Below are 11639 nucleotides of genomic sequence, written 5' to 3'. Positions count from 1 at the left end.
ACAGTTTCACTTTTCTTAGATTCATTCCTCCAAAAATTATTTAAGCACCTTCTATGTGCTAGGTGTTAGAAGGGAACAAAATCAAATGACATGGATCTTGTTTCAAGAAACTTAAAATCTAGACCAGTGTTTCTCAACATTAGAATTTGCAAAAAGTCGGGTACTGTTAAAAATACCCCACCCCAGAGATTCTGGTCATTCCAGCGGCTGTGTAGCCTGACAATAAATACCTTTTAACAAGCATCCCAAGCATTCTGAAGTTGGTAGCTCACAGACCACCTGAGAAACTCTGATATTACAAAAATAAATTTATGCAGCAGACAGGTAAAACTATGTGTAAGGGAAGAAAAATAATTTTGTCCTCAACCCTCAAAGGTTCTTCGTTGGAACGCATTTCTGTCATAAAAGAAGTTTATCAACATGTATATTTCATACATACATAAGAAACCCAGGGAAAGAGTAGTTCTCAAAGAGGGGGCTTTGAATTCCAGCCCATGTAGCATCTTCAACAAAGAAGAGTAAATTTTTAGCGAAGTGACAAGACAAAGGAAAAGGACTTTGAGTTTCTAGGGGTGGCAAGTTGGGGGAAGGCAAATAACTGGCAGATAAAAGCTGGTTAGTAAAGCTTTTTCATGCAGATTCCTCCGGAACCGCCTCCAGGCAGATAATGGTCTAAAGTTGCTTTCTGTGGCTAACCTTTGTTCTCCCTGGTAGGGGATGGGGCAGGACACCTTTTGTCTCTAAATCTATGTCCTGTGTTTAGGCAAAGGAAGGGAGGGCAGAGGGCTTTCCTGCGTCTGTTTCTTCTTGTCTTCGGCTCAACAATCTTTCATATTTTGGGGTGACATACTGTGGTCTCCCACACATGTCAGGAAGCAATGGTCAGTTTCTCCAGAATGTTATTTATTGATAAGAAGAGACAAAGAAAGGACTGCTTAGAGGATCAGTTTTATGAAACTACAGAACTTTAGAAAAGGAACAAATCCCTCCTGCTTGATTGTAGGCAACAGGTGCTAATTGTCCGACTAACCAGAACACCGCAGCCTTTCGGTAAATATAACAAGAGAAATCTGCTTTTAGTTTTTGAATCACTCATTATTTTGGCCAGCCTTAAAAAAAATAAAAAATAAAAATAAAATAATAAAAAATAAAGTCCTGCAGGATATTTCCACTTAGGAACCACCAGGAAAACTAATTTTTGTCTGTCGCCAGATAAAAGCGTATCCCGTTCCAATATGTCTCTTTAATTGTACCCTGATGAGCCTGGCTCTTCTTTTGTTATATTCCTATTGTCAACGGAAAAAAAGACCAAACTCTGTAAAGTAATTTTAAAGAGATTTACTCTGAGCCAAATTTGAGGACCATGACCCGGAGCCACGCCCAAGAGGCCTTGAGCAGTGGACTCGCAGAGGTTGGGTTACAGTTTGGTTTTATACATTTCAGGGAAACAGGGGTCACAGGTGAAGTCATAAATCAATACGTGGAAGGCATACATTGGCTTATAGCCAAAAAGGTGGGCCATCTCGAAGCGGGGGCTTACAGGTTCTAGGTGGGTTAAAAGATTCTTTTGCCTGTAATTGGTTAAAGACATGAAGCTTTGTCTAGAGGCTTGGAATGTTTCAATGTAAGGAGCTCTTTATCAGAGATAAGCCACTGAACATAGATTTGTTGTGTAAATTGAGGACCTGCAGGTTTGACTTGCATACCCTTAGGCCTGTTAATGGGTTACAAAGGATGTTCCCAAGAAGGGAGGGGGGAATGATAAGGCAGTCTGACCTCCTTCCTCTTGGCAGACAATTTAGTTTTAGGGTATTCCTTTGGCCACGAGGGGGTCCATTTAGTCAGCCGGTTGGGGGGTGAGCCTTAAAATTTCATCTCAGTTCACACTATATACTTTCTTACTCCGAACACATTTTTCTTCCTCCTTTCCTGGCTCCAAACCCCTTCATTCTCTCCCTTTCTTAATAAATTTTTGATGATTATTTTTCAATTCTTCAGCCACCGGAGCCCCACAAAGTGGCCTTCAGTTTCTGCTTTTATTTCCAATGCATCATCTCCCAGCCTCTCAAACTCCAGTCAAAAGGTTTTGTCCATTCCTGCTTAAAGAGATAGATGGAGGAAAATGAGATCTTTCTTCCCAGAAAGACACCTACCTGGAGATTACTAATTAAGTAACCAGAAATTCTGTCAATAATGAGCCCCTTCCCCTGGCCCACTGAAGTGCCTTCAATAATCACTCTACATAGACTGGAACTCACTTCAGAGCTGGTTTTGACTTGCCATCTAAATTGCAAGGAAAAGCAAAACAAATCTCACTGTGAATTTGGCTTGTCAATTTACTATATAAATATCCCTGTTTCCTCCCTCTGGTGAAATATCAAGTCCTGCTAAGAGTTCTGGGTAGAAAGGTCCCTTCTGTAAACATGGCTTTTCTTTGGCAAATATTGTTGCTGATCTTACCCTTGGTTCAGAAATTAAGCCTCATTCTTACCTTGAAGAAGCAAAAGGTTTTTTGTGTGTATGGAATAGAAAACATCTTTAATACTGTTTAAAAAAAAAAATCAGGACCACATAAACAAGATTCTAGAAGAAATATTCCCATCCTCCAGAGTATGAGCTACTAGTAAAATGATATATAATATTTCAAGCTCAACAGGATCTCACTGCCATGAAGCATTCTTACATTCCTGGGCACGGAGCTAGTCTAAACATTCACAGGGCTCTTCAATGATATTTTGGCTCCTACATCAGCAGAGCGGAAGCAGCAGACAATGGCAGGGTGTACGGGCCTGCTTTCACACATAGAATAACAGAAAACCCAACTCAAAGGTCTTTCCAAAAAGGAAATATATTTATTCATAACAAGTGAAGTTCAGAGGTAAAGCAGACTTCAGGCTGCCCTCAATGACATTAGCAAGAGTCCAGGTTTCCAGACCTCTGCTCTACAATCTACACTGACTTCTTCATCTTGAGGCTGGTTCTCCTAGCTATAAAGTGGCTGCCAGCAGCAACTGGAGTTTCTCTCTAAAGAGGGAGGAAGGATGTCTTGAAAATCTTAAGCAAACCTCTCTCTTCAAGGCTCTGCAACCAGGACTTGGTCACGTGTCCATTCCTAAACCAATTCCTGGCAAAAGAGAACACATTACCCTTAAATTATTCTAGCTCGGGTAAGCTTTCCCTTGATACTTGGCTGCTAAGGGGAGGATGGAGGCTTGAACAAAATTGGGGCTCTGTTTAGAGGAAGAAAAAGGCTGAGTAGGCTACCAACAGTGTCCCCACCTGAAGACAGAGTCTTTGCTGAGTAGGAGCATGAAATGGCTAAGTTAAAAAAGGAAGTGCATTGAGAACCCTTCCAACTAGCAGATTCCAGGAAGACTCGATCATTCCTGATCCTAAATCTGTTTGTTCATCCATCTGAGCGGAAACACTGTGTAATATTAGGACGCTGTGCAGGTTCTGCAAGAGGTATGAGGTAAATGAAATGGCTCTGCTTCAAGAGTGTACTGCACAGTGAGCCATATGAGGTATCTGTAAATAACAACAAAAGGTAGAATCACCTTGCGGACAGTTCCATCTCCAATAGGACCTCCAAGGAGGGTGACCACATCTGAGCAATTATGAGGAACGTGTTAGGTGGGGATCAAATGTGCAGGTGGTGGGTTTAGGCCAGCAGGGTAGTTCCTAGGGCTGGAGAAGCCGGGGACCAATCAGAGGAAGGGACAGCAGGGAACCGCAGAGCACCTGATAACCATTTGGCCTCCTGCACCTCCTGTAAGCCCGCCCCTGACCAGGCCAATAAAAGGAAACCACCCGGGAGTCCTCAACGTCTTTCTGCACTCAGGCAGACCTGTTCCTCTCTCTGGAACATATTTTCACTTTGGATCGTTTCTTTCTTTCCTGTAATACGCTGTTTGGGATCGCTTTGCATTTGTAATCGGTCTGTCATCAGCTCAGCTCAGTACCAGGACTCACTCTTGACACTGGGAACCGTGGAGCAGGGAACACTGAGACAGATCTAACAAACGGCAGCAAGAAGAGGGCGGCTTCTGAGCTGAGCCTTGTGCAAGATCAAATTTTGCATAGCATGGGGACAGGAAGTCCTGGGTGCAGGGATGGCAACAGGGGAAGAAAGTTAAAAGCCGTGATGAGGGAATTACCTTTAGTGTAAATTGCTCCCCCACCACAAGGGGAAAAGGTCTGACTTGTCACCCTAGTGACTTCACTGGGTATCTCCTTCAGATCCCCACCCCACCCTCCTTCTCCACCTCATTCCATGGCCCCACGGGTTCGCCGTACGGACTACATCAGCCAGGTCCTCTTTTTCTTGGCTTTGGTTGGGTTCAGACTGGAGCAAAAGAGAGTGGAGGTATCATGCCTCCAGCTTTTTCCTTGCCAGACTGCAGGTTGGCAGTGGCTACATTCCTCTCCCCAAAGCCATGTTGGGGCAGCCCTTCCCTATAACTAGTTTCTAGTAACCGCTCCCTCCCTGTTCACCACGCTGCGATAGCAGCTTTGCCTGGCGCTTCATCATCATGTGTTGGTTTTTCTTACACAGTCGACACCTTTATATAAAAGCCCCTTCACTACGCTCTCCCGGGTTGGCCCTTTTGCGTATCCCCTCTGCTTCCTGCCTGGACCGTGGCTGACAGAGACCTTGTAGTCAACTGAACTTAACCAATAATTTTTTTTAATCTCTTTTGCTGTTCTTTTGTTTCTAAGTTCTGGGCGTCTTGTTTCCATTTTCTAAGTGTTTCATAAATAATAAACTTCCCACCAGACCTATAAGTTGTAACACCTTCACCTCTACCCTGAAGAGCTAGTTATCTTTCAAAATGTTGGAACTATACAAATGACAAAAGAAAAAAAATAAATAAATTGGACTTCACTAAAATTAAAATATTTTTTGCTGCAAACAGTATCAAGAAAGTTAAAAGATAACCTACAGAATAGGAGAAAATATTTGCAAATCATATCTGATAAGGGACTTATATCTGGAATATATAAAGAATTCTTACAGCTAAATAATGAAAAAAAACCCCAATGTTTTAAATGGGCAAAGTATGTGAATACACATTTCTCTAAAAGAGATTACAATGGCCAACACATACATGAAGAGATACTTGACATCATTAGCCATTTGAGATATGCAAATCAAAGCCACAATCAAAGCCACTTCATGGCCACAAGGATGGCTGTAATTATAATAAAAAGACAAATGAGTGTTGACTGGCAAGGATGTGGAGAAGTCAGAACTCTCATGAATTGGTGGTGGGAATGCAGGACGGTGCCAGCTACTTTGACACTTCCTCAAAATGCTAACCATAGAATTACTATATGTTTCCCTTTTATTTTTAGTTGACGTGTAATAATCGTATATATTTATGGGATACAGAATATTTCAATACATGTATACAATGTGTAATGAACGATCAAATCAGGGTAATTAGCATATCCATGACCTCAAATATTTACCATTTCTTTGTGTTGTGAACATTCAAAATCCCCTCTTCTAGCTTTTCAAGACTATGCAAAAAGTTACAGTTAGCCGTATTCACCCTGCAGTGCTGCAGAACAACAGAACTTGGTCCCCCTCTCTAGCTGTCATTTCGTAACCTTTAATCAGCCTCTCCCCATCCTCCCCTCCCCCACCTTTCCCAGACTCTAACACCCACAGTTCTACTCTATTCTTCCATTAGCTCAAGTTTGGTTTTTGTTTTAGCTCCCACAAATGAGTGAGAACATGCAGTATTTATCTTTCCGCACCTGACTTATTTCACTTAACGTAATCTCCCAGCAATTCCACTTCTAGGTATATATTTGAGAAGTAAAAATATGTGTCTGCACAAAAATTCGTACACAAATATTCATAGCAGCATTATTTATAATGGCCCAAAAGTGGAAACAACCCGAATGTCCGCCATCCAACGAACAGATAAATAAAATGTGGTCTATCCACATGACGGACTATTATTGTGTGCTAAAAAGGAAGGAAGCACCGACACATGCTACCACATGGATGAACCTTGAGAACAATATGCTAAGTGAAAGAATTCACTCACAAAATACTGCATATTACATGATTCCATTTGTATGAAATAGGGAAATCCATAGAGGCAGAAAGTAAATTATTGGTTGCCTGGGGAGACTTGGGGAGAAATGGGAGTGACTGCTAACGGGAAGTTTCTTTTGGGGATGATGAAAAAGTTGTAAAATTGACAGTGGTGCGGTTGCACATTTCCTTGAATATACTGAAAAACATTGTACATCTTGAATCAATGTATTGTATGGTATATGAATAATATCTCAATAAAGCTAATAAAAATAATAAGTGTTTTAAAAATTTGAAACCAACTAATTCTAAAAGCAAATGTTTCCAAAAACATCTTTGTCTATAATCTTCAGACCCTTTCACATGACAGGCATTCAGTAGCCCCAACAATAAATTTGAGAACAAATGAGCAGCTCATTAATCACCATTCCCCACCTCATAACCCACTTCTTTCTTCAGAAGCTAAACACATCAAGACAACAACAGCGGCCTGGGATCTGTTGCTCCTGTATCAGCTCCCACCACATCTGGAGCCCGTGGCACTTCCTTTCTCAAGCTCCCAAGGATGCCCAGGGAGCGGTTAGAATCAGGCCAGATATCGGATGAGCTTGTCACATCTGGTTGTCTGCACTTTGTCCTCCAATTACCCAGCTCTGCTAACTGTCTCCTGGAAGCCAGGGAGGAGAGTGACTAGTTCATACCTAAACAGAAAGTCTGAAGAGCCCTAGCACTTACAAGTTTAAGAAAACCCTCAGAATCCTCAGAAACTTTTACAAAAATGAAGACTTGGAGGGCTTGTTGCTTTCTAGTATGCCTGAATATTTCATAATTCTCTGAGTCTCCGACGTGAAACTAAATTGATCACAAGCTTATTGGCCAGAGTGGTTTATGTTAGGATAAAATAAAACACCTCTTACCAACCTCTGAGAGCAACTTCTCCGTGTATTCATGATAACTAATATTATCAAAAGAACTTAGGGCAACTTTAACAAAAGAAGAGCTCACTAAACATGCTTTGACAGATGTGTCAAAGGTTGTTCATGCAAACGCCCCTTCTGAGCTGGCATTGTGCTGTAGGAGGGGGTGCTGCAGGAAGCCAGGGCCTCAGTCTTATATGACCCTGGAAAAATCACTCAGTGTCTAAAGCTCCATGGAATCAGTGCCCCAAACCAGAGTATCTCTGGAGGAACTCCTAACTAACTCAAAAAATAATCCATCGACGTTAAGGACTTAAAAACTTTAACCTAAAATTTTAAAATACTGTTAGTGGTAAAAAAAAGCCATGTGATTTTTCTAGAATTATTGTTGCCTACATCGCTTTAAATCTTTGACATAAATGGAAATTTCCATGAAAAATTCTAAAGTTCTAAGCAAATCAAATAGGCTAAGCATTAATAATCAGGAAGATGAACTAGGTGGAATTAAATTTGTTGGATTCTAGTGAGAGCTGATAGAGATAGTGTTTTCAACTGTGCTGTTGACGTTCTAAGAAAAAGTTAAGTCAGTCTGAGATGTCCAAAGACCTTGTAATCCACATGCCGGTAAACAGGCATGAAGTAGGTAAGCTCTAGAACCTTGTTGAGGACACAAGTATTCCCAGCAGTAGTAAGAATTTTGCAGAATTGGAGGGTCATGCCTCCAAATTTGTGTACTTTGTGAAATCTCTTGCAAGAAGAAAGAGGAATAGCTAGAGTTATGGAAATAACAGTTGATGAAAACGTGGCAATCTGAGGTCTGAACTTTGAACGATAGCAGAGAAGCTGAGAACTCTCTTTGATTATGGGCCCAAGTTCCATGTGCAGCCACAGGACTCAGTGTGGCAATGTGCACTGGTGTGAGGCCTAGGAGAGTACCACAGAGTGACAAGGCACCAGGCTCTAGAAAGAGAGGAAAGTACTGACAGGACCTGGTCAGAGATGTTTCCCTGACCATTGTTTGCTGTGTAATCCCACTGACCAGACCCTGGAGTTCACACCTGAAACACACTGTAATTTACCTGCATATTATTTGTAATATCTGGTATGTCTGGCCAGGCGAGGTGGCTCATGGCTGTAATCCTAGCACTCTGGGAGACCAAAGAGGGAGGATCATTTGAGGTCAGAAGTTCAAGACCAACCTGAGCAAGAGCAAGACCCTGTCTCTACTAAAAATAAAAAAATTAGCTGGGCATGGTGGTGTGTGTCTGTTATCCCAGCTACTCAGGAGGCTGAGGCAGGAGGATCTCTTGAGCTCAGGAGTTTGAGGTTGCAGTAAGCTATGATGATACTACTACACTCTAGCCAGGGTGACAGAATGCAACTCTGTCTTGGAAAAAAAAAAAAAACTGTTATGTCTAAGTAAAACATGCTGTATTATGATATATATATTGGTTTTCACTATGGTTCCTGGTTCATAACTCCCATTGTCCTCGTTATAATGTTGGGGTGCTTTAGGCCTCAGGAGACAGAATCTCTCTCTGACTTTCTCCTGCCCTCCTTTTACCTGTCCAAGGCAGGACTCTAATCTGATTAAGAATCAAAAGACCTTCATTCCAGAGAGGATCCTGCCCCATACCCTGGAGGGATGAATGCTGCACCGAGAGAGCAAAAGAATCTGAACAGACAGGCCTTGCTGGGTTTAGATCACGGGATTTTTGTCCAGTCACGTTTCTACACAGTTGTCAATCATGCCTATGTAATGAAGCCTCCACAAAAACCCAAGAGGACAGGGTGGTGCATCCCAACTCCATGGGGACAGAGGCTCCTGTGTTCAGGCCCCTCACCCTGTGTATTTCTCCATCTGGCTGTTTATTTGTATCTTTTGTAATAAACCAGTAAATGCAGTAACTGTCTCCCTGAGTTCTGTAGAGCTGCCTAGCAAATTAAACCCCAAAAGGGGGGTCTTGGGAACCCCAACTTGAAGCTAGTTGGTCAGAAGTTCCAGAGGCCCCAACTTGGGACTGGTGGGAAGGAGGGTCCAGTCTTGGGGACTGAGCCCTCAGCTTGTGGGACCTGACGCTCTCACGGGGAATGCAGTGGCAGAATTTCAATAGAGGATGCTCTGCCGGAGTCCACTGCATGGTGCGTGGGGGCACACCCACATCTGGTCACAGAAGTCTTCTGTGCAGATTGTTGTGTGGAGTTCGGAGGAAAGCGTGGTTTGAGAGTGTTTTCCCAAAGCATATGCTATGCAACTTTTTCCATCGTGTGGATTTGATTTTCCTCAGTTAACCCTTTTTTTTTCCCTTTAGAGACCAGTTCTCACTCTGTCACCCAGGCTGGAGTGCAGTGGCAAAATCGTAGCCTCGAACTCCTGGGCTCAAGGGATCCTCCTACCTCAGCCTCCTGAGTAGCTGGGATTACAGGTGTGTACCACCACACCTGGCTAATTTTTTATTTTTTTAATGTTTTGTAGAGACAGGGTCTGGCTGTGTTACCCAGATTGGTCTTGAACTCCTGGTTTCAAGTGATCCTGCCGTCTCAGCCTCCTGAGTTGCCAGGATTACAAGCATGGGCCACTGCACCCGGCTCAGTTAACCCTTTTATGTTCTTATAATGTCCCAGTGAAAACAAACAAAAATTATATGTAAGTTAAGGAGGCGTGCCTGACAGGATGACCCTACCAATATCTACAATGAAGATGGGCACATTAGGCAGGTACTTTCTGCTCTATTTTGCTGTGGACCTAAAGCTGCTCTAAAAAATAAAGTCCATTTTTAAACTGGATGGGGGTCCATCTAGAACTGGGCTTTACAAGATGAGAAAGATTTGAAAAGCCAGGGGGGAAGGAGAGAAGAGTATTTCCCACATAAGGCAAGAGGGACACTAATCTCCTGGAACGCAGAGGGAGAGGCCAGAGGGGGGAGCAGAGACTGGCGGGATACAGGGGAACTGGGACGAGGTTTTGGACGTTAGACAGCAATGGTGTTTGAAGTGTGCTCTGGAAAGACAACCCTACCCGCTCCGGTGTGCTCACTGGTCTGCTCTGGTGAGGCAGACCCAGTGCTAGGGAGGAGCGACCAGGAAGGGCAGGGCCAGCCAGGTCCTGCGGCTGAGAAGGAGCCGCCAAGGGAGGGCAGCGCAGGGGCTGAGTCCAGGGGCCGCCTGGCCGTTCAAGGGGCCTGTGATGCTCTTGGGAGGCTGAGTCCTGTGGCCTCTCATCCCCTGCACCAGGATGCCTGGTCAGCCCCTTCAAGGGGAGGTGGAGCTCTCTAGATCTTAGCTATTGTGGGTTGAATTACATCCCCCAAAAAGACATGATGAAATCCTAACCCCTGTACCTATGAATGTGACCTTATGTGGAAACAGTGTCTCTGCAGATGTAATCTTGTTAAAATGAGGTCATTAGGGTGGGCTTGTAGTCCAGGGCGGCTGGTGATCTTAAAAGAAGAAGAACATTAGGAAGACACAGAGATGTGCATAAAGACGACCACAAAGTGACAGAGACAGAAACTGGAGTCACACATCTACAGGCCAGGGAACACCGAGGCTCGCTGAGAACCACCAGACTCTTGGAGCAAGCAGGGATGGACCCTGCCCTGGGGTTTTCAGGGGGAGCATGATCCTGCTGACACCTTGATTTCTGGCCTCTGGCCTCTGGAACAGGGACAGGGGACAAGGGCGGAGGTGCGTCTGGAAGAAGCATTTTGCTGGGGTTGGCCGGGAGTAAGTGCTGGGAAGCAGAGGAAAGACCTGGGACCTGCCCAGCCGCTGGGAGGCTGATCCTCAAACAGGGAACTCTGGCAACCCCAGCTTCATGCTGAGAGGGAGGATGAGCGAGAGCCGGTGTCTGGCAGCCTCCCTGCTGCGGAGGCTGTGGTTCTCCACTGCCCAAGGGGTGAGAGGCACAGGGGCAGGGACCCAGCTGGGTTTAAATTAGGGGGGTGGATTTTGATCAATTTTGAGTTTTAGGATATATTAAACTAGAGGGAAGCAAAACCAGAGGCAGGAAAAGACATTTCTAGAAATCAGTTCATAGTCAAAAGGAAAATATCATATCATTAACCAGGGCGGGGGCAACTGCAAGCGAAAATAGTTCAAGGACCTTGAAGATATTCCACAGGTGTGACTGAAAGTAGGGACTCAAACAAGTACTTACACTTTGATGTTCATGGCAGCATTATTCACTAAAACCAAAAGGTGGAAACAACCTAAATGTCCAGCAATGGATGAACGATAAACAAAACGTGGCATATCCCTACAATGGAATATTACTTAGCCGAGTAAAGGAATGAAGTGGTGGCCCCTGCTACACTGTGGGTGAACCTCACAAACATTATTCTACGTGCAAGACGTCTGTCACAAAAGGTCACACGTTGTATGATTCCATTGACATGAAATATACAGAGTAGGTAAATCCAGAGACAGACAGCAGAGGGACGGTTGCCAGGGCGTGAGGGAGGAAGAAAGGGGAAGCAACTGCTTAACGGGTACAGAGTTTCCTTTTGGGGTGATGAAAAGTTTTCGGAACTAGACAGAGGTGGTGGTTGCACCACATTGTGAATATACTAAATGCCACCCAATTGTTTGCTTCCAAGTGGTTAATTTTATGTTACGTAAATATAACCTCAGTAAAAAAATAAATGTTTAAAAAGTAAATGAAAGTGGGAGGG

General features: G+C 43.7%; 1 protein-coding gene across 1 annotated transcript in view; it reads left to right on the top strand.

Moving 5' to 3' along the window:
* Positions 1 to 6777, top strand: part of LOC105824582 (chromosome unknown open reading frame, human C7orf33) — a 40987-nt gene extending 34210 nt beyond the window's left edge. Inside the window, 3 exon segments of the mRNA XM_012662080.1 lie at positions 6519 to 6582; positions 6585 to 6644; positions 6647 to 6777. Coding sequence (XP_012517534.1) covers positions 6519 to 6582; positions 6585 to 6644; positions 6647 to 6777 — 255 coding nt within the window.
* Positions 6778 to 11639: the final 4862 nt, after the last annotated feature.

Source organism: Propithecus coquereli, unplaced genomic scaffold (genome assembly GCF_000956105.1).
Source record: "Propithecus coquereli isolate 6110/MARCELLA unplaced genomic scaffold, Pcoq_1.0 Scaffold75, whole genome shotgun sequence".
NCBI classification, from domain to species: Eukaryota; Metazoa; Chordata; class Mammalia; order Primates; family Indriidae; genus Propithecus; species Propithecus coquereli.
The sequence above is the reverse complement of the archived record's forward strand: the minus strand, read 5'-3'. Positions and strand labels throughout refer to the sequence as shown.